Source organism: Xyrauchen texanus, chromosome 38 (genome assembly GCF_025860055.1).
Source record: "Xyrauchen texanus isolate HMW12.3.18 chromosome 38, RBS_HiC_50CHRs, whole genome shotgun sequence".
In the NCBI taxonomy this organism is placed as follows: Eukaryota; Metazoa; Chordata; class Actinopteri; order Cypriniformes; family Catostomidae; genus Xyrauchen; species Xyrauchen texanus.
In genome coordinates this window covers 7,927,635-7,952,350 of record NC_068313.1, presented here as the reverse complement: position 1 = coordinate 7,952,350, position 24,716 = coordinate 7,927,635, and the positions used below count along the sequence as shown (strand labels likewise).

General features: G+C 36.7%; 1 protein-coding gene across 5 annotated transcripts in view; it reads right to left on the bottom strand.

Moving 5' to 3' along the window:
* The window catches only part of LOC127632056 (teneurin-4), a 292,730-nt gene that overhangs the window by 9,828 nt on the left and 258,186 nt on the right, over positions 1–24,716 (bottom strand). For all 5 annotated transcript variants that reach the window (XM_052110531.1, XM_052110527.1, XM_052110528.1 and 2 more), the window contains 5 exons: positions 22,774–22,946; positions 17,847–18,082; positions 8,951–9,247; positions 6,529–8,143; positions 1,206–1,348 (listed from right to left, as the gene is read on the bottom strand). In XM_052110531.1, coding sequence (XP_051966491.1) covers positions 1,206–1,348; positions 6,529–8,143; positions 8,951–9,247; positions 17,847–18,082; positions 22,774–22,946 — 2,464 coding nt within the window. The remainder of the gene's footprint in view (positions 1–1,205; positions 1,349–6,528; positions 8,144–8,950; positions 9,248–17,846; positions 18,083–22,773; positions 22,947–24,716) is intronic.

Here is a 24,716-nt window from a genome sequence, read left to right as displayed (position 1 = left end):
CTTGTGACTGATTTGGAAGGCACTTAATTGTCAGCAACTACAACAGCACTTTTCATGTGAGACATATCAAATTTGATTTCAAATAAGTTTGGTGTTAGCATTTTGCTAAGCTAATAACATGATACCTAAGTCCCTTTCAAGGCAAGTCAGTCTATTTGGAAGTCCTCTTGGGATTGCTCCCTGTTTCTATGGAGCATACAAGTACAGCTCCTTTATACTTGAATGGGGATGGACTAAAATCTACATAATGGTTGGTTAAGATTGCAATCAAATAGAATATTTCAAATCAGCAGTACAATCTGACAACAATGCACAAGATGCACAACAAAAACACACTATGAAAAAGGCTGAAAAAACACACTATTTTGAAGGCTGGCCCAGCTAATGCACATGCACATTCTTGAGTTAACTGACAGCCAATTTATCTTTCAAAAAGGTGATTAACTGGTAGGGCATCCTTTTCTACACCTCCCATTTGGCATTCATGTGGCTTGCCATAGTTAAAATTGGATCTATTTTTTCACTGAGCTTGCCGCAATGTATTATGGAATTGCCTTCTCAATGAAGGCTACATCCAGATACATGCTGCCTTAGATTTTGGCCAAAAATGGGTCTCTTAGTACCTTTTGGAACAGTCTTCACATTGGTAGTGTGCCTATGATGCCTATAAGGCAGCTCACTAGGTTTTGAAACAGAGCCAGCAGAGCCATCAACACATTGAGTTCATATTTGGAACTTTGTAATTAGATCCAAGAAGACAACCAGCGTTTCAATTATTCAGATGACTTAAAGGAGGCTTGATAATCTGTGCATGTCTAAGACTGAGAAAACAGGGAGTGCTTAGGAGAGAGCGAGAGAGGGGGGCATGAAGAGAGAGAGTGAGCATCTATGAGGGAGCTAAAGAGTGTGTAAGAATGAGCTGAAATCAATGGCTGGTGGAGTAGGAAACTTCAAGTGAATTTCCCTAATGGCAGTCCTATTACAAGGGGCTCTTTAGCTTGACCCCTTTCCCTCGTTTTGAAGAGCCGGAGCACAGGCCAGGCTCATTTGCACAAGAATCTGGGCTTATTGCTATGAACTGCACTGGGAGATAGCAAACTGAAAGGTTGAGTTACTGCAAATAATATCTGAAGTTGGAGCCAAAGGACAGGTGTGGGTTTTAAAAAGTTAGGCAAACAAAAAGACAAATTTGTTGGGTGGGTTACCTTGGTGCTATCCCACTCTTGAGTCTTCATCTGAGTGTGAATAAGCTCGTAAGAAGGCTCCACGGCATCCGTGGCAGGCTTGTGATAGCCAGGGATGACATTGTACAGCTGGAAACCAAACGTCACCAACCAGCTGTTGACATCTGTTGGAAGAGAAATGCTATGATGAAAAATACTGACAATATAGCAACAGGTACCTGCAAGTCCTTGCGTATATGCTCTGTTTATTTTTGTTTTTAATTTGTGACATTTCAGTGGTCAAATGGTGGCAAAAAAAGATATTTATTCAAAGTCATGACACATGACAAGAAAGTTCCTTGTTGAAATCTCACTCAGTCATTACAAGCAACATTAGTTTAAGAGACTGGACAAAAATGATTAATCCTCTACAGGAAGTGGCAACTTTCCAATGAAAGATCATTTGTAGCTTTATTCTCACAAAGAACTGATAAAACTTCCATCAAGCACGTGACAAAAAAAAAAAAAAAAAAAAGGATGATGGTGCTCTTGATAATAAAGCCTATTTCATGCCATCTCCTACACCGAAATCCTCACCCTTTTAATAATCCTCAGATGATTGTGTATTTATAATTGTTGGCATGGGTATTAAATGATATCAAATTATTAGACACAGACAGAATTAACCTTACAAAAAGCAAATAGATTTTTTTGTGATTTTCCCTGCTGCATCAAACACATTAGTCATGGGCAGTAGAATACTGCTGTAGCATCAACATTGCTGCTCCTTTATTTAAGGCTATATCACTTGACAGAGCTGTTTTAAATATGAATGTGATTAAAGACAATGAAAGTGCCCCCCCACCCATATTTTAGATAGGAATGGAAATGTCAATGGCATCAATCATAAGGTGACGGCCCCACTAAGGAACAGTACATCTAATATTCAACTGTAGCTTTTGTTTCCCTTCAAATCTAGCTTTAATTATGTAGAAGTGTTAAATGCAGCAAGTGCACAACAATATTAGCATACAGATACACAGTGCTGGGTAGTAAAGGATTATATGTAGGGCTTTCAATGGATTAAAGTTTTTAATCAAATTTATTGCAATTAATCAATCAATATTTGCTGAGGAAGGCCCCAAATAAATATAATTCAACATATAATAAGTAATTATATTTTCAAAATTATAAATACAATACATATATATTTAGCTTGACAAGTAAAGCATTGATTAGGCAATTGAAAAAGTGTCTATAGAAGGCAATATATTGCTTCCATTTCATTGAACATAAGCCTATATCATTGGCCTTCAGCCCACAGCACCACAATGGCGTGCCTATCTAACGATATGTCAGACGGATGCTTTTGGAGCTTCTCACTTTGTTGGATTGCGTTATAATCAGCGTTTGAAGAACGCTGTATCAAGTTAAAGGTTAAGTGTGTAATTTCTGTGATACCAGTGGCACCAAACGGATTACAAAAAAAGTATGTTTTCCAACAACCTTTGCCAACACCTCTCAGACTCATCACAACCTTTTGCACTCTCCAATTCTCTAGGAACAAATAGGCCATACTAAAATGTGATAAATGTTTAAAATTGTAATATACAAGACCACTATAAAATAAACACACCAGACAGAAAGTTTCTTGGAAACTAGCAGGGGTGTAAATTAACAAATTTCAAATACTCATGTTATTGTAATTAAGTATTTTTTCTCAGGAATTGTCCTTTTTTTAGTAGTTTAAAAATGTTATACTTTTACTTGAGTTAATTTGAAGTGCTGTAATGTACTTTTACTTCCCATTCGTCTGTGTTCGCTACTTCTCTGTCCTGATTTTATTTTTATCTATCAACATGATTGGCTAGGGAGAGTCTCGTAACTCCCGTCAAATGAAATCACACACTTGAAGGGCAGCTGCAGATCTGGGGCCAACTGTGGAGAATGCCTGAACATCACGGCCACACATAAAAGGGATTTTTGCAAAGAAAAAGGCCAATTGCATGACAATGTCATGCGAGTTTAACTTGCTCGAGCCAGATATCATCATTTACTGTATACTGTCTCTAATTTGAAGAAAAATATCGAGGAAATTTTCATATGTCTGCTTACTAGATTTTATGTGTCTATAATGTCGCCTGTAAATTGTCTATCTATCACTGACATTATTGGGTTGATGTGAGAGATTAAGGCAATGTTATCAACAGGGCTGGGTTGTAAAACAATCTTGATGTTTATTTGAAAAATAAAAAAAGAGAGATCGATATCGATGATACATTTTGAGTAATTTTCTATACTTAGCCTATGTTCTACATCTAGAACAGGGGTGTTCATTACATTGATCGTGATAGCAAGACAACCACTGGTTGGTTGATCTAGATAAAATATAAAAGATTTTTGAGCACTATTCAGCTTCGCTCCTAAATGATCAAATACACTTCATAATTCCGCCTTGATGAGGCAATAATGTAAAACGCAGTCAGTTTGGTCTACAGTCAGTCTAAATTTTTTATTTATGTTTTTTTGCATTCTTGCATTGTTTTGAACATGTTTTATGCGCAACAGCAACTCTCTCTTGTCGACATTAAGGAAAATGTAGACTCAGCACATAAACTGATTTTAATGTAATTGTTTCATACATTATGATATCGAAAATAACTTTCATCTTTTCATTTCTGTAATCATCTCGCCCTTTTATTTATTTTTTAAAATCAGATTCATAAAGTGTTTACAGTATCATAGATAAGTGATGTATTTTAAAAGTTGTCAGTCACAAACACCTACAAAATACCTATATTTTTTATTCTTTCTGGCAAACAGCCATAAAAGGAAATGTAAATTATGGTAAGTGTGCTATATTTTTAAATTGCAGCATAGAGTTTTTATTTTAAAGGGGCATAGATTTCGCAACTCAGTACTCAATACTCACTACTCATGAGTACTTTTAAAAAAGCTACTCTTTTACTCTTACTTGAGTAGATTTTAGGACAGGTACTTTCACTCTACTCATGCAATTTTTTTAAGATGTAACAGTACTTTTACTTGAGTATTATTTATCAGTAGACTTTCCACCCCTGGTAACTAGTAAGGGTAACAATACACATTCTGAATATCTTATGAATTTATCGGAAGCTCGACCGTAATTAGCTAACTTGTGTGGCAATACCAAAGTGTAGCTTACCTGTCGAGAAGAAACATCGAGAAGTCGATTATTAGAAGGAGTTAACAAGGAGTTAAAAGCACCGTCCTCACTTAAGGAACCAGTCAGACGGAGTGAGGAGGGGGACGAGAGGGATAAAATTTTGTGTTGCTGTCGATTTGCAGTCTCTTGAAATGATTGACATTACGCATTTGTCAATCATCCCCGCTTGATATTTGGGGGAATGAAGCCAGCGCTATGATTGGTCAAACTCTTCTTCTTCTTTTGCTTTTCAGCAGACTAGACGCAGCTGCCTCTTGCTGTAAGACTTGAGTTCTGCACGTACACATTTGAACACAAAGGTGTCACCAGCTTTTGCGTAGTTTAGAGTGACAAATCGTACCAGCGTACTTTGATGTGTACCTGCTATGCAAAATGCGTACAGGTTGGCAAGTCTGCAATCAGTCCGAGACGACCTAACCCGATGACCAACGGACCAACAGACCAACGAATCAAACCAACAATATGTCTATAAAAATATGACATAACTGATGGATCTGCAGAGAAAAAAATCTGGAGGTCAGCACGTAATTGTAATTCATAATCAAAACGTGGGTATAGTTTTTGCCAATATTAAATATAAATGCATGTGTTGTTTAATCATTAATTATGAGGTTATTTTAGTATGATCGCGTTTCTCCTTTGGATAGCGACAGAACAGGTAGGAAGGCGTTAGCAACTATTTGACAGATAAAAAACATCTTTACGTGGCTTCATTCTTTACGTGTGTGTGTGTGTATGTGTGTATTTGTGAGAGAGAGAGAGAGAGAGAGAGAGAGAGAGAGAGAGAGAGAGAGCTCTGTGACCATGTGAAAGGGCAATTTTTAATACGGAAATAATGCAAAAGCAACTAATGACGTATAAAAATAAACATGATGTAAATTTTATCCATGCGAGAGAGGGATAATGTTCTTTTGGTTCTTTAAGTAAGAGTTAAGCAAATTAAGTCTTAAATGAAATTAAACAACATTGTCAAAATGGTATAATTATTCTACTCAAATGCATGTGACATCAAATAAGAGTTATGTCAGAAGAGTCAGTGGTTTGTACTATTAAATCGGTAACTGAGAACTTATGTTTTTGTGTGATGCTGCATCTACACAGAGTACACCTTTAAGAAGCTTTATAGCACCAGCTCACTAGCATCACATGCTAGGGACCAGCATCTAAAACGCAACATATGTATTAGGCTTATTAATTACCCAGTAAATAACTTGAAAGTTTAACCGTCAATAATCCCAAACCCAATATTGCATGTTGGGGATTGCATGCTCTAACATAAACAACATTCCAAAGCACTCATTCACTGGTAGCAAGAGCATGTACAGTACTTAGTTCAGACTGAGTTCAGTCAAACAGCAGTGTACTTGCATCCTTTAGACTACAAATGTGTCTAGAATATTTTGATATCTTCAAATAAGGCTTCTATTTTGCTTTCAATTGGAAAGAAATGGTGTAGCTCCTGGCTCCTAGTTCCATGGACTCCTTTGTGTTCTTTGTCTAACAGTGGGAAGCATTCACCTCCTGCAAAAGCAGAGGAAGCAAAGACTGATGGGATATTCAGAAAACAACCTGAATGAAGAACAAAGGGGACTTTGTTGTGCTGCCATTGTTTCCAAGGAGTCTCTACAGGGCCTGGCAACCCACAAGCTGGGGCGTTATTTATAAATAATGTTATTTATGAAGTTATTTAATGGCTATTATACAGTAAGTTCCGGTTCTTGAATTGAACTGGTCAAGCGGAGTTTAAAAGTAAGTTACATCTTTAAATTACACCTCTATGTCAGTAGGTTGTGATAAATTAGTACATTTTTATGTTAATGAGACATTCACGACCAAAACAATGGAAATGAAAGAGAAAGATTTGTTAACTTAATATATTTGTTGAAAACCAACTCATTTACGAAGGAAGCACTTCTAATTCAAAACCAGAGTATGAGAGCAGTGAAGAGAGCTGAATTGTACTTAATGCTTTAGCTTTTTAAGAACTTTTTTCACTGGCAGAGATGAAAAGCATGAACTTAATGGCCAATTTTTATTTTAAATGCAAGTTATTAAATATTATTTACTTGTTTGCTGAACTGAATCTTTGCACGGCTGTGATTACGAGCTTATAGCCAAAGTGGAAATAACACAACCCATACAAGAAGCCATAAGTCATACCTGTCATGTAGCACTTGGTTTCATGGCTGTTGCTCAAGGGGTTGTTGTTCTTGAACATGTAGAGGTTGAAGGGCACAATGTTGTTGCTGTTAAGCCTCTTCCAGACATCATGATCAGGAGTGGTCCAACGGCCTGCAAGAACATCATAATCTCTTCGGCCCATGTGCACAAGCCTTGTAAGAGGCTCATAAATGCCACCTTGGTAACCTATGACTAGCTCAAAGCTGGGGTTGGAGTCCAAATACACCTCTCCAAAAGCTGTATGGAGAATCTTCTTGATCATGAGACCTGCACCACTGAATACAGCCATTGGTGTGCCATTGTTGTCACAGGCGACGTAGAACTCATCCCCGCTGCTTAGCTCCATGGCAAAGAGGTGGCCTTGAAGATCATAGTAGAGTGACGTGATCTCTGAGCTAGAGTGATTGTACATGTGGGTGACTCTGGTGGGACTTGACAAGTCAGCATAGAAGTATTGTAGATGGTGCCCTTGGCTACTTCGACTGGACACTCTTCGTCCCAAGCCATCATAGCGGTACTTTATAGTCCATCCATTAACTTTGTTGTAGGATTTAACTAGTAACCCAGCTGAGTTATATTCAAAGAAATCGTTGCCTCTTTGTCTGAGGAATCCATCCTCGTCCAAACGGTACTGCACGTCACCTAATCGTGTAATGCGATCCCGTATGTCATAGCGTACTGGTATAAGTCTGGCACTGTTACCAGGGCTAAGAAGGTGCAAATTTCCATTCAGGTCATAACTGTAGCGCCAGAGAGGCTTATCGTTGATGGATACAACTTGGAGTTGGCCATCAGCATCGTATTCGTAAGCGTAACGGGTGGTATTTGCATAGGGCCCTACCTTTAGCTCCTTGGCCACCACTCGCCCCATGTTGTCATACTGCACCATCATCCAGTACATTAGCGAACGGAAAATCTCATATTGCACCTCTTTAACTCGTCCATAAGCATCAAAGTGTTTGGTGTGGGTCATGACAGCTGTGGTTATGATTTGGTTAATGTCGTAATAGATGACTCCAAACTTGCCAAACTGCTCCGTCTTTCCTGAGACATCATCATAGCGATAGAGGTCAATGGGCAACGGTGTTTCATTGATGACCGCTTGCATGCTGGTGACTCGAAAACTGTTGTCGTAGTTGTAGTCAAACCGGGCGTTTACCATGCCCTCCTCACTGAATCGAAAGATTTGCCTGTCGATGAGCGGTCCGATCTGCCTGTAACGAATGGTGCATGCAAAGCCTTCGGTTTGGAGGCCCACAGTTTTCAGCATGCCAGCAGATTCATCATAAGAAAAGGCAATTCGTGTAGTATCATAAAGAATTTCTATAAGACGGGAGAGCTTCCCGTACTTATAGATTACTCTACGCCCTGTTCCCTGGTGGATGGTCTGCAGAAGTAGTCCATCTTCACTGTAATCTTGCAAAACTGTGGAGTTGCCCTCTGGCGGCCTGTATGTGTTTCTGTAATAGCCGATGGAACGGGTGGTCTCCAACGTCTGCCTTGCCACATTAGGCATGGTTACTGATGAGAGGCGGTCGTTCTTGTCAAATTCAAAGATGTATTGTCGCTGACTGTATAGCAGTAGTACCATAGACTGTCAAAAGAAGAATGACAAAGTGATGCTCATATGGCTGATTCAATGAAGTATACTAATTCCCAACACATTCTGAGAGCTCTTTAAACAGTTAAATATGAAATTCTCTGTCCAATGAATCTGAAGGTCACTAAGATCCCAGGAGTCACATTACATCACATAACTAACTGCACATCAAACAGTAGGGTGTCAAAGAAACACTTCAGGGTGCATAAAAATGATAAATTCGGTTAATGCTGCTCCGCAACACTGACTGAAAAACTAAATAGGGCAGAATCTCATTAAATGAGGATAAAGTCATCATAAACACCAACCCTCTCCCATAACATTATTAATAATATCAACTTATATGGAGGTCAGTAGGAGGAATTTCTAGCATTTAAGCAGATCATCTAATTTTTTATTGAAGCTATTGATCTTGTCAGAACATGACCATTTTAGAATAGTTAGGAACATTAAATTGGGTGAGTTTAAGGCCTGAAATGTATAATTTTAAAACCATCTGTTGCAAGGTCAGAATCTCTAGAGCATAAATGCAGTAAACAGCTGCTATTTTACAAATTAGGCTACAAGAAACCTAAGAATCCCACATCTCTATGGTCAACTTTTCAGTGACATTTTTTCACAATCAAATTTTAAGCTGTGTGCTCTAACAAATCATAATGCAAGCTGTGACAAGCCTCATTACTTAGATAGGTAAGGTTAAAGCTTACTGATGTCACAAATTAACCAGGTTCAAAAAAGACACATTCCAGCATTCTAATACAACAGAACTAGAATTTATTTGTCTTGATAAAAGGTGTATACCTTTTCAAGGTAGGTATAGCTCCATGACTTTCCATCTGCAAATGTCTTTGATGTGATTTTGCCATTTTGGTCGTATTCCATTCGGACCGACATAGTGCCCCTCTGTATTCCAGCAATGTGACCACCCGGTGAGTAGGTGACATTGACACCATTCAGTCGACTGCTTGGAGCCCACAATGTAGGTCTTCCAGCATGGTCATAGTGGATCCTCAAGGTGAACTTTCTGTGGTCATCATATACTTTCTCTGTCCTGGTTACGCGATCAAAATCCATGGATAACAAGTTCCTATTATGAACCTACCAAAAACAGATACAAGGCAGATTAGTTCTCAGAATTCAGCATGGATCTGGTAGAGTGCAGTCTTCACAATCTCTGATTACATTTCAGACAAATTATATTTTAATTTAAACCATATGAGCAAATCTTTGGAGGACAGGATCTTTTTTAATTGACTTTGTTTGCTGCAGCTAAAATTTGAAGAATGGAGTGGTGGTGGCGTAGTGGGCTAAAGCACGTAACTGTAAACCAGAAGGTCGCTGGTTCGATCCCCACAGCCACCACCATTGTGTCCTTGAGCAAGGCACTTAACTCCAGGTTGCTCCAGGGGAATTGTCCCTGTAATAAGTGCACTGTAAGTCGCTTTGGATAAAAGCGTCTGCCAAATGCATAAATGTAAATGTAAAGAATGATGGAAGTCCTCTGATCTCTACAATTATTCGCCATGCCTTAAAGAAAGTAATTACTGAGGGGTAAATAAATTTCATTGTATCAGAAGTAGGAGGAAATCAATGATACTTTTGAGCAGCAGATAAAGTTCAAAGCTCACCACACTGTAAGAATGACATGTCACACTGAGGTTTTGGCTCAGTTCGAATATGCAGGGCCCTTTGACAGTGCATGCTGAGATCAGAGCTGAGAACTCGGTCCACATCCAAACACACACACACAGGTCAGTGCAGGGGGCGAGCAAGTATTTAGACACCTTAAATGCCTTCAACCCATAACCAATCAAGGCAAATGTATTCCATAAGGTATCTTCATTTCTATTTTATTGGATTTATTGGATTTTAGTGAATTATCTTTTAGACATCCAGCAAGATCCAATGCCATTCTTTTTATCAAAAATTAAAGAATTGCAATGACAGTTTCCATATTTTCTGGAGTAATTTTGAGAGATATTTGCGGAATTCAGTGGATTGGATTTAAACATGAGAAAATGTGTTACAGGGAGCTTAGATTTCTACATTCTAATTGACAACTGAAATTATAACCACATTAGCTAAGATGTTTAACAAATAAACATGCAAGAGGTGGGAAATCTGTTGAACTTTGTGAATTACTTTTTTAATATGAACCTGCTTTCGCAATAAAGCATTATTCTAAGTCTTGCATTAATAATCCTAAATTCAAAATGCCACAAGCTAATAGGTCCTTTGTACATGAAATAACTTAACCGATTAACCTGTGTACCATCTCTTTTTCTAACATTTAAATATCCTCAGTTTTAAATTATATAAGATTTCATTGTAATGCACTACAACTCTTTGAAATCCTCCTCCTCCTTAGCACCACCTATCTAGATCTGCTTCATGGAGATTGTTTGCACAGTATGTCTTGTTGTGTAGCAATAACATGTCATAAATGCTTGATACACCATGTCTTATTTATGTATAATTGTGAAGCAGGATGTCTTAAATGTCTTTAATATTCTAAAAAGTGTCTAATAGTAATAATTATGAATGAGTATTTGTGTCCAAACATTTGACTGGTAGTGTACAACTCAATTAGTAAATTCACTTTAAAAGAAAACCAACTGTCTTTTCACGCACATCATATTGTGGTATACATGTACTGTGGCTACAAGGTTGAATGAGCGTTGCTTAAATAACCATCTGGAAGTTGCCCATTTCCTAATTTCTCTTCTCCATGAAATGTCTTCTTGATTAATCATATCTAGTCTCGGCATGTACACTAGCGCCTAGCTTGGCTCTGTGCTTAACATAGTTTAAAAGAGTCATAAAGTACATCTGCGAGTGGTTGTTGGCTTTGGTCCAGCGGTATTTCAGAGGGTGCGGGGGGGAGGGGGGGTTGGGGGGGTGGTGGCTGTGTAGCAAGTGCACCCTCTCCTCCTCATGGGCATGCTGGGAGCTCTCATCTGTGAAGGGACAATTACACTGGGGCCAATTAATGTCACAAATACCTAATTGAGAGGATTATTTTACATTAAAAGCAAGCAGCTCATGAATAGGAGAATTCCCTGTGGGGTGACAGAACAAAGAGGTTGACAGAATGAAGGACAGATATTTTTTATCTCCCCTTCCATTGCGCTTAACACATTGATACCCACAACACGGCGCCCCCATTTTCTCACTCTTGCACTTTTATGACACCCTTTTAATACAATGATGCCAAGATCACAATCGAGTCATCTTCCTACACTCTCAAACCACTTGAATAGTTGCAGATATCGGAATATTTTGCAATGAAGTCCAAACAATAGTTTTATATGTCTCCATTGTTTTTAATTTGATTACATCATTCACAATACTTCATAGGAATGTAGTTCATTCCCTTATTAAATACGTCAAGTACACAGTCTTGTACTTTTGTCTTTTTTGTCAGATTTTCAAATATTTTTTGCTTCATATGTAGTAATGTTGTGATTCACCTGAGAGCTGGTTGATTTGGTTCATGGCTTAGAACTCTTATGAAGGTTTTATAAAATCCCTTTGGAAGATACGAATAGCAAAATTACTTCTGGAAGTTGGATTGTTGCATATGGCATGTTAAATGGTCTACCAGCAAGAAACAATACTAGAAACTGTACAGGTTCAGATACAAATGGCAAAATATTACATTATTACATATTTTTTATGCTTTATATTGTTTTGTAGAATTGTTACTAATTTCATAATTATTTAAATACTTATTTCGATGATAATAATTTTTCAATGTTAAAATGCTCCTATACTAGTTTAATATGTAGAATATTTTGCAGATTGTTGGCACTATCAACACATTGCTGTTTATTTGAGAATCCTGAACAGTTCAATATAGCAACATTGGCCCAATCAATAGTTGAAGAGTTAGGGGCAGCACTATCTGTTTTTGTGACTGATGGAAGACAGGGGAAGTATTTGGGGAAACTTGTTTGAAAACAATATTATGTGCTATTTAATTTAGTGACGTTAATGGATCAGAAATTACACATCACATTTTTAAGTATTATTTCACAGACATTATAGGGATGAAAAAGCAAGGCTTTTATGGCTCCAGAGATGAGTGATCTTTATTTTTCAGGGGCCGACTTGACCAGAGTATGACAGGGGACTGAATGACCAGGCTTGTGAAAAGAAAGATGAAGAGAGAAGGAAAGGGAATGCTGGCTGCTTATGCCCTGCTCTGCTTGAGCAGAGCCCCAACGGCCTGGAAAAAAAGCTCTTTTGGCAGTGAGATCCCGGGCCTCTGGAGAATGGAGACCCACTCAAGGGGAATGTCTTAAATTGGACAGTCCTTCAAATGGGCTCAGCTTCAGGAAAGCAGATACAGTGGGAGGGAAGAGAGGGGATTGAGAGATGTTTGAATGGGAATTCTGCAGCCAGCTGACATTTACATGCTTTGCTGACAAAAATACTGTACAACTCCAATGAGATGATCTGATTCCTGTTTGTTGAACAAACAACTGTCAAAACTAGGAATAAAAGCTGTCACTCGTTTTAACCTGGCTAATTAATATATATCTTAGTAGTGTAGCTAAATCACATGCGTTATTAAAAAACAACTTGTAAGTAACAAGTTGTTTTCACAAATCACCATCAATAATTTACATTTCTAATTTCATATACGAAATGGCAACAAGTCTGTCAAACAGCGTTTGATTTCCCTCTCCACACTCATAAAAAAAGTTTTTGTTCTTCAAATCCAATATTTGCTTGCCACTTTGCCAATCATTCTTTTCCCCTGTTCACTGCTGCGGTAAGAACTGTAATCTTGTTTATTCAGCTTTGTTTATTTTCAGTTCAGATTTGTCGCTTCCTTGAGCAAACACACTTGTCCACGTAGCAGTATAGGACACCGTTTTAATAATGTAAAGCAAACATTTGGAGAACTGTCAGTGGAGGCCTTGTGTTTAAGCTTGCGGGTGGGCTGTTGGATTTGAGCTAGCTGTTCACCCTATTATAATTCTAAAGCTCTGTAGTTGACAGAAGATGCAGTTGCTATGGAGACGAGGTGATTTTTGGTGGCCTGATAGCACAAGTCATGAGCTCTTTTTGATGGTGTGGAGTAGTTGCAGTGATGGACATATAACCCTGTCAGAAAAAATATAATTGGTGCTGATGGCTACCATCATCCCCTACTGTGGTACTTTGATATATACAATGGTACTGCATGACTACCATGTTCATATACCAGTGTTCCCCATTGTGAGCTTGCAGTCTGACTGAATAGCATTGGTTAAGATTGAATTTAAGGTAAAGATTCAATACTGCAAAATAATGAAGACCAAAAATGTAAACATTTTCTATTAAATTGTCTTTGCTACAACATACAACCCATGTAGTCCGTAGTCTGATTCAAGAACAATTGATTCTTTGAATGAATCTGCCAAAAGGTCTCAAAAGTTATTGGGTTGAATCAGTCTAACGTTTTCTCTGAAACAGACAAGGATTTTAAGGTTAATGTTCTATCGATAGTGTTGTGTGTGACCAAATGTGACCAAAACACAATTTCTAAAGCACCCACAACATTCTATAATGTTTCTATGACACTTTTGGTTCACGTGTCGATTTGCATTGACTTCAGGACTCGTATAACGCTTCATCAGTTGAGCAACGTTGCAATTTAATCATGCCCAAACAAATAGATGGTTACGCAACATTTAAATGTTTCCCCGTACAGTTCATCGACTATCTTTCATATCAAAGATTGCATTGTTTGAGGAACAGGGTGAAAGGTAAGTGTTGATGAACTGATGATCTTCTCTTTTGCTTCTGATTTGTATGAAAGTGAATAAAAGTACTTGTAGTTTTAGTACTTCTAGTGTTCATTTCACCATGAAACTGTCAGGATATGTCCAATGAGTTGCATAAAAATCATTTCGCAAAAATGAGGTATAGCAACATGACTGAGACCAGGTTGAACTGTTGTCATCAATAATATCACACTGTAAAATCTAAATATGTTGACCTTACTAAAAATGTTTTAAGGAAATCAGTTTGCATGCTTTAAACATACTTATTTGGCTCATGTTAACTGAACTTCATTTTTTAAGTAACGTTATTTGCAAGTAAACGTATCATTGTTTTTATTTAAATATTTAAGAGTTATATCACGTCTTACACAGTATAAGGGAAATTATGACTGGGCTCTAGGTTAGCCATATGGCATATTGTATTCTCCTTGCTAATTCTTAGTGCACATGAATCTGAACTTTTGTAAAGTACAATTGAGGAAAGAAGAATGGCTTAAAAGGACAGTTCACCCAAAAATTTAAATTCTCTCATCATAGCCCATCCTCATGCCATCCCAGTGTTTGACTTTCTTTCTTCAGCAGAACACAAATTATGATTTTTAGAAGAATATTTCAGCTCTGTTGGTCCATACAATGCAAGTGAATGGGTCCCAAAATTTGGAGCTCCAAAAACCACAAAGAGGCATCATAAAAGTAATCCATATGACTCCAGTAGATAAATACTTATTTTCAGAAGTGATATGAGAGGTGTGGGTGAGAAAGAGATTAATATTTAATCCTTTTTGCATTAAATTCTTCTCCCTGCCTAGTAGGGGGGCGATATGCATAAATAATGTGAATTACCAAAAACACAAGAAGAATGTAAAAGTGATCTGTTTCTCATCAACACCTATCATATAGCTTCTGAAGACATTTATTTAACCATTTGAGTATTATGGATTACTTTTATACAGACTTAAGTGATGTTTGGAGCTTCACAATTTGGGCACCCATTCACTTGTATTGTATGGACCAAAAGAGCTGAGATATTCTTCAAAAAATTCTTCAAAAAAATCTATTAAACTATTAAATAATAGTTTAATGAGAAAATTAAACAAAAGACACAGTCGGCCTTTATCCCTCTCTGAGGCTTGATTAGCCTGATAAGGGTGTATAGAATCACGACCCGGCCCCTCCCTCCGCCCTGCATATATGCAATTGCAACTTGCACAGTATATATGCAATCTGTTTCTTTTTACTATAGTCCAAAATATCATTGCAATTCCAAATTACATGTGGTACTTTTTGTGAGTTTATCAATTCATAAATCTCTTTCTATTCTGCCCTCATTGCTCTTGGCTTCATATCATCATGACAAACAGTCTCCCAGTCAACAGCACCACCCACTCACACACTTTGACACACATTCACCCACTCATCCACCCACGTAATATCACTTGACATGTCACTCAAGGTCGCTCGATGATTTCAGCACGGATTGACCCTCGGATCACGCCTGTACAATGCTGTTTTCCACAGTCTGCCCCTCCATACATAAGTTCATGGCATAAGACCCTTTATCCCTTAAGAGACAACTGGACTATTTCACCCCAAAATTTACATTACGCCATCTACTCATCATCATGTTGTTCCGACCTCATTTATCATTTTTTACTTTTTTGTACAACCTAAAAAGATGTTGACATAATTTTTTATTTTTGGGATGAACAATTCTTTTAAATCTTCCACCAACTGCAGACAAAATGGCACTTTCCGACTATCTCTTCCACCGAGCTAGTGGAAGACCTTCTGTTTAAATCTCCGAACAAATTTACTTATTCAGAGAATGGAATGGAAAGAGAATTGGAAACACTGCAAAGAAATTTATGCTAAATTAATTCAAAGTTCTTGGCTCACATTGGTGTTATGGTTCAAATCACAAATGGGTCGTCTTGCAGAGGCATTTAAATGGTCCCATTACTAGCAGGAGGCCATTGATGTAGCACTGGCGGACAGGTACGGGCGAGCCATGCCAACTGGGTCAGGTAGATTGATTGTGTCTGTTATTACCCGTCCTCTGCTTATGCAAACCCTATGCCTTGCTAGCTTACAAAGTAAATTGCTATTGGGTTGATTTGTTATACACTTCATCCTTTTCTATCACTTTCACACTGTCATTTTCAGAATGATTGGTGAAACCGATTGTGAATTGAAAGTGGGAGTAACACTATGCTGCAGTGCTCAACAAAAAGATTTTATTTCTGCTGTAGAAGTTCAGATTAAAATTTGCCCTGTCGATCATTTCACTGGCCCCAACATCACTTTAACTTTAACTTGTAATAGATTACTTTTTAAATAACTTACCCAACACTGGTCAAAAAGAAACATATTTAGCTTACTCATTAAATGTTTAGTTTTCTTTTTTATATGAAGCAACAAGTTACAGCACATAACTGATTCGTTTTTTTAATCAATTGATCAAGAGAAGGCAGCATTTGTAAGGCAAGTTAGAGTTCCATCAATAGGCAAAACATGCTCTCATGCTGGCCCTTAGCAATCAGGCCATTCTTATTTTTGTGCCCTGAATTCTGTCAAGCATCATGAAGACATCAGACTTATGCTGTGATACAGTAGGGAAACCCCCAGGGTTTTGTTCATGAGGGTGTCAAACCTGCCCCAGGCACTGACCCCTAGCCCTCAGGGTCACAGGAACATGCCTGCTGCATGATGGATAGACCATACTCACAAACACATGCACGCACACACCAACCCTGGTAGGCAGCTACTTGACCGGTGAAGCCACGCCAGACGCTACATGCCAGCGGTAAAATGAGTGATCATTCTAAAGGACAGACGCAGCGAGTGTGACTGTGAGACTAATGAGATGAGGCAACAGAGATGATAATCAAGAGCCAAATACTGTAAGAACAGGGGTCTTGATGCTAAGATGAGCTGTTATGTTTGAGAGGTGTGACTGTGAGGCGTTGAACTGTGCCCGCTAAAATAAACCCAGGATGAGCAGATGCCGATGATGAGCCGATGCTGCGGTCCATGTGTAATTATTTGGCACAGCGAGGTTCTGTCCACGGTAATACACACACTTTGATTGTGTGGTAAGTGTTGCAAACTGTGATTGAGCAATTCAACATGTCGCAATTAATATATGTATTAAATATAAAACTAAAATATTAATAAAATATACAAATCATTTATTTCAATTTATAAATGTATATATTAATATATAATATAATATTAATATATAGTATTAATATAACATAAAATTACTAGTGATGACATTAAAGGTAATGAGACAAAGTTATAATTATTCATTTGTTTACAGTATATTCAAATGTATAATTTAGCAAAATGAATGTTTTATAAATATTCATAAATAAGCATAGAATAAAACACAATTAATAATAAAGAAATAAAACGAATACACAACAGTTTTTAATGTTAACTGGTAATAAAATAATAAAATTGTTTACAATTTTTAAATTGAGTACAATGTAGTCACACAAATGAAAATCACACTAAAATCCTGTTTTAATTATCTTGAATAGTTAAAATGTATAATAAATAAATAACAAATCTTTCTGTTTAAATTTTTATGTTAAATTTTGTGTTACCAAATTGATTATGTCACTTTGAACTTATTTAGAAAGAGCTTTTGAGCTATTTTCTGTTATTTAATGTTATACAAAGTGGTAGGAACCTTAAAAACATTGATGGATGGCTCTCAAAATTTTTTATTAACAGTATCTAAAATTCTGAGAACTTCATGTAACATTGTATTGTGTCTGTGGAGTTAATTTTCCAAATTAATTATTTATTAATTATTATTTAATTGTATGTATTTATAAAAGTATATTTATTAATTAATAATTAATGATTTATTACTTAAAGTTTTTAATTTTAAGGAAAAATAATGTTAAATGTCTTACCCTGAGTCTGCGTCCATACACTGCGACCTGTCCTTGAGTCTGTTCTTTGCGTTGTCTCCACTCCACCAGGTTAAGCCCATTATCGATGGGTAAAGTTACATTCCTCTTGCTTATAGTCGGGTTGACTGTTCCTGACAGCAGGTGAGGTTCTGTGTGAAGAGACACTTCCATGCCGTTGGCCAACACCAGCCGCAATGAGCCATCCAGACCAATATAGTAACTGTTTTTGACTTGATCTGTGATTGTAAGACAAAATAAATAAATAAATAAATAAATAAATCCCTGTCACATACTGTATATGGATAATTTTTTTATGAGATAAAATAAAAATGAGAGAGAAATCATTTAAAATGTAGTTTGTAACATGTCAAGTTCATAGAAATGTAATCTTTGTGTTCATGTTGGATTCATACATTACTGAAAAAAAATTATATTTTCCTTTTCAACAAAAGAAAAAAAATTAATACAGACTAGCTACTAACACTAAGTGGTGCAAGTATTAAAAGACTTTCCTTGCAACTTGAATACACATACATTTTGAAACATGTGTGTATATAATATATATATAAAATTATTATTATTTTCAATCATGAATATCAAGTTTTTTTTATCAAGAAAAAGTTTCTCTATTTGACCTGAACAAAATGTGCCTTTCATCAAAATTTAAAAATATCATATTTTATTTTAAAAACTTTTTTTTATTTTTTATTTTTAGGGAGAGTGTTAAAATAACCTGCTTTGAGACATTGGAGTCATTTGGAGTCATTATTTTTGAAATTCTGTTTGAGGCAGCTAGTGCCACAGAAATCGCTGCAGTAACCTATTTCTGGCTATGTTGACCATTTCTCTCAAAATAGCTGCCAAATTCACTTTAATATTTAAGTTACTTCTGTTAAACAAGACCAGACAGACAAGGAAACATAGTGATGTTTCAAAGCATAGTTAAAGTAAAGTTTCAGTCTTTGGGTTGCCCACAGCAGACAGAAAGAGACAGAGCCAAATAGGTGTAGAGAGACAGAAAGAAAGCGATCATAGTTGAGGATCACTGCCTGTGGCAAAAGAGATGCAACTAAATCAAAAACTGTCTATCTCCATCCCCAGGTGGTCTCGCATAGCGCTTTGGAGGGACATAGAAAATGGAAGACAGTTAAAGAGAGAGGTGGGTGGATGTGAGAAAGAGATAGAGAAAGAGGGAAAGGGAGAGGGAGATAGAGAAGGCATTACCAACAATAAAATGTCAGTGAGTGCTATGATGACACTCTCATTACCGTACAAACGGAATTAATTACTCGTCAAAGCCGTCGCAGACAACATCAGTCTAAACATACAGACATGTGAAGCTCCATAAATATATACTTATAATTTTAAAGAGAATATTTAAGAAATCATATTTAAGATTATAAAATATTATTTCAAATGAAAATTTTAACTATTGGAAACTTGTATAACTCACAATGTAATATTTAGAATAAACTTTAGAATACAATATTGAAAAAAAACCCTTAATATTAACCTCATATATGGTCATATATGAACACATATACAGTATTGAAAATGATAGTTCATATAACTCATATACTGTATGTACACATTTCAATTCTACTAGTATTTTGGAAAACATATGTTACATATACTGTATGTACAAGTACAGTATGGGACTTTTTTAATCAGTGAAACTGATTTATAAATTTATAGACATACAATACAGTATATAATCATTTTATCTATTTATGAGTGTTTTACATATATTATCATGATTTCTGTAATCTGTCATCTTACTAACTTAGATAATAAATAATTCATATGATGAACTAAAGACTACCAATGAAACGCAAACGATGGGGCTTAGGCAATGTGTGAGTGATAGGTTTGTATAAATCAGAATATAATGTGCAGCAAGCTCACGCAGAAAGGAAACCGAACAGTCTGTCTCTCCGAGGGTACGACAGTTATGTAAGCCAGTTGCTGCATTAGTAAAATAAGCCTAGCGGGTCTGTGGATGAGGGACGGTTGACTGCATCAGTCAGGCAATGTAAGGGAAGCCAAATTATCCAGCCTAGACTCATGAAATTTAAGTGAGCATTGCAATATTTTTGCAAAACTGAAAGTATGTGCTTCATTACACGTTTGGCTGTATTTTTCAAGTGAAATGTCCAGCGGGGGGAGCCAAAAACAAGCGAAATGAGGTTGTAATCAGACAAAGTTTTTAAGGGGAATTTTAGATGGAGGTTTTAATAATGAACTTAAGTGATCAAGAGGCAAAATGACTATCCCTGTGTCCAAAACTGTGAAGTGTCTCAGGATATACTGGATTGTATGGAGGCACTTCTCGGCTGGTAAAACAGTACGTTCTTTATGTATGCATGAAAGTAGTATGAAAAGATTTTGAAATGCAACCTCAATTTCACAAATTGTTTCTTTCTGAAAGGTGTCAGAGTAAAATTCTAAATAAACGTAAATAGGTCCTGATGTTCCACATTGCCAACAGGGGCTTTATAGCAGACATTAACGTCTTCTGCAGTCAGTTTTCTCTTTCAGGCCAAGAGAAACTTGAATGGAATACACATTTGAAGGTAACTCTATCACCCCATTGAGTATTGATGTTTGTTACCACCATAGAAATGCAAGAACACATGCCAAGTATGGTCAAATAGACTGCACGCTTGTGATGCACTGACCAAACATTCATGCTGGCATTCGCATCCTTGCATAAAGTATGTTTTTGGCTAAAGAGAACTGGCTTTGAACTCAAGAGGGATTTCTATTCCTACAGCTGCCATATTGACCATTTGATTTCTCCAATTCTTTATTTTTCCTCTCTGAATACTACAAGCTAGTGAATAAGCTATGCTGGATAATGGTGATATGACGTCATATTCACAAGCATCTCTAAAGAAGCTCTGCGACACAAATCTCATATTGGTGCATTGTCTTTAACAGAAGCATTATTCAGGTGAAAGAAAGAAATGCCCTGAAAAAAGGGACAGTTGAACGCCTGGAAATTGAACGCACACAACCTTGCAAAGTCAATAAACATCACAAGGTCACCACTTCCGAGAAATGTATATCAGAGTGCATTCCGATTGTGTGCACAATACTGTGTATGTGTTAGAGCCAAACTGGTTTCCATTTACAAAGTGGACAATGGTGAATTAATTAGCAGCAAAGAGTTTGGCTCAGCACCCTCTTTCTCTCCCTCCAGCAGATGTCCGGGACAAGGTCGCCATGCCTAGGTGACCATTAGTTTGGTCTAGGATTAAAGTTCTTTATGCTCTCTTCCTCTTCTCTCAAATGCAGTCATCAGTAAACCAATCGAAGCCCAGGGGAGGGGCGGCCCTTCAAATCAAATGCTCACAGGAGCGCAAAAAAATCTTTACAGTCTCCGAGGAAATAGAGTGGGGCACTGGGAGTTCAAAGCTATTTATTGGAAATCAATAGAGTGTTTGGTTAGGTGAAAAACAGGATATAAAATACCAAAGAATGCAAGGAAAATCACAAGCTAGGAGAGTGACCCCTGACCCCTACCACGCCCCTCTGTCTCGGGCCAAAGTGATTAAGATTTTGTTTTCTGAGACTGACAGAATAAACAGCCATTTAGTGGAGAAAGTGGGATGCACCAAAGAAAAGTGTTGGGCAGGAAATCAATCTGGACTTGTGTCTTAATGAGTGGGCGGTCTTGGATATTTTTTAAGGAAAAAAAAGCCCTTCACTGATTTAATCAAGAGGAGGATTGCTTATAGTTAATGGTCCCAATTACTTTTCTCAAACACAATTTTGTCTAAATGTTATCTTATATGTACAACCGAAAGCCACTAAGCTTATGCTGCAAAAAATATCTGTAATCAGTATTTTTGTCTTGTTTTCCAGTAAAAATGATCTTAAAAATATCAACTGACTTGAAGTAACATTTACAAGATTATAATATTTGTAATTAGAGATTACATCTTAAATTAGTTTTTGTTTTAATTTGTTCCTTTTTACCCCATTGACAAATTGCTTTATAATAATGATACTAATAATACTAATATTAATAATAAAAAAAGGGTTAGGTTTATTCTTAAAATAAATCTTTTCTAATAAATGTATATATTTTTAAGGATTATTATCTTTTTTCTTTTCTTTTTTTACTGTAAACTATCAATAAACATTTAATATCTTGCTTAACGTTATTTTCAACATACACTAATACTTTTTTGAACATTAAAAGTTGTAAAGTGTAATGTATAATTAACAATAACAAATATAAAAATATGAATGGTGTTAAATATACAGTGTATTTATAATGTTAAATTGCATTTCATTGTAAGATTATGATACTTCACTATCCAAAGTTCCTCCCATGTTACTCAAAACAAAATCATGCAACCTTAATTTAAATTACCTGAGTTAATTCAACTTAAAAAAGTGTCTTGTCAGCTTTAACAAATCCATTTGTGTTGGGACAACATGAGTATTTTGTTTATTAACTGAAATTGGATTTCTAGTTCCCAACATGCTTTATACAGCTCTCACACCCAGCCTCACACCAGCATGTATTTAGCAAGCTAACATTTCCTGTAAGAAGCTAGCATATCACTAACGTTTAATTTGAGTTATTTTGACATGTTACATTTTGTTTGGTGTACTTGATTCAGTTGAGTTCCCTCTACTTGAGGTATTTAAGTTGAAATTACATGGTTATATATATATATATTGTTTTTTTTGTTTTTGGGGAGTGTACCCAATGTATTAATGTTAATGTTAACATTTAGAACCTTATTGTTACCAAAATACTGATATTAGATGTATTAACTTAATGTAATTCAATTAGATGATTCAATTAATGCATTGCAGTCATACCATCAAGGTTCTGAGACTACAAGTACGTGTAAACCCAGAGATAAAGTGTTTTCCCTAAGTTTAATAGGGGCTGTCCAAATATTCTTACCCTGCATGAGTGTGTAGAATGTTCCAGAGGCTGAGAGGTTGGTGGTGACCGTGATGTCTTCTTTGTTAGAGCCCTCGGTTTGCACCCGCACAGTGCTGTCAGAATCGGTGCGGTAGCTGCTCACCCTGCCTGTGGGGTAGGTCACGTTTGTCAGCCGGCCGTAGTTGTCATACCTTTAAAGAAGAGAGGAGAATGCTATACTGAAAAAACAATCAACACACTCAAGTAGTATATCTGCAAAAAAAATGATTTTGATTTAAGAGTAAATGAATTAGAAGCCACAAAACTTTGATTTTGATTTGAGCACAGGATCTCTTGTTAGACGGACATTTTGACCAACTTCTCTTTGAAGAATATGCACTGTGCCATTTAGAGAACAAAATGAGTCTCCTTCGTGTTCATTTGGTGAGGCCAAAGCTTTGGAGATACATTTTCTTGTCTGTCGCTTTATTCTCGCTCTAAAACTCTTTTCATTGTATCATTTTTTTTCTTCTGTTGCTTCATCTAGGGACAAAGAGGGTTGGAAGGTTGACCACAAAATAGTGGATAAAATGTCTGCCATCGACCCACAACAGTTCTGTTTTGTTCTTTGGCAAGCAAGTAAATTATCCTATTTTCTTCTCCTCCTTTCTGCCCCTTATTTTCTATTTGCCAGAATCCACGTGAGCTGTCTAAGCAGACTAAGTATGGAGAAAGTGAAGAATGATTCATCTCAGTGAGGGAAACAGGCCAATACCAAACATCTCCTTTTAGAGAAATAATCTACTCTGGTGTGCAAAGGCAAAATGCAATAACTGCACATTTCGTAGGTTATAATCTGTCCTTTGGTATGGCACAACTATGTACAAATTTACAGAAAATAAAGCCACACTAAAACCAAAGTAACCCATAGTATGTAAAGTCACCAATTTGTAAAACAATATGATGTGGTATCACGGCAGTGCCATGGTCAAATATCCACTGTGTGGTGCTAAAAACAAGTTACATTTTCTCCAAACACATGAAGTTCTCCAAAACACATGATCGACTTTTAAAGCAGACCTATTTTTTTTAACATAAGTAACAGTGTGTACACAACCACCCTATGATGATAAAAATCCACCCAGTCCTTTTTTTTTAATACCCATTAATCATAAGCACTGTCTCAGAACAAGCCGTTCATAGATTCTGTACAAAGTGACATCACTTTGTACAGGCCCTGCCCACGACTGCTGACGGACATGTTTGTGTGTTGTTTCGTTATAGCGCATAGCGAACGTTGTAACGGTATTTGTGTGTGTGTTGCTCATCCATCGTTGCAAAACTGCTGAATAAACTCTACAACAAATAAATAAATGTATCAAATAACCATTTGGAATCTTCCTGGTTCATTCTCAAAGAGTCTCTCAGTGTCTGACTCCGGTTCAAACATATAGTGCTGAACACCTCTATTTTCGCTGTCAGTCAAATTGCTTGTAATGTCTAGTTTTCTGAAACAGGGACGTTAAAACTCCACCCTATTCTGGATAAGGGGTGGGGAGCACCAGCTAATTTGCATTTAAAGACACACACACAAAAACAGCTACTTTTTAAAATTAGCATTTTCAACATGGTATAATAAATAATCTGTAGGATATTTTGAGCTGAAACTTCACAGACACATTCTGGGGACACCAAAGATTTAAATTAAATCTTTTGAAAAGGGGTATAATAGGTGCCCTTTAAATCAACAAAACTGACCTTGCAACCTTAAACCTTAAACCTAACCAATAGTGCCATAAAAGCAAATGTGTGATAAAAACAAATTGCTGAAGTAACCTAGCCATTTTCAGGCAATTCTATAACACTTTTTTTAAAGAAAATTTTTAAGGAATTTAGGGCTCTATATTCATGAGTGCGCAAAGCGCAGAGCCACGGAAAATGACTGTGAGCTACATCTTTCCAATTTTTGTGAGAGTGCTAAT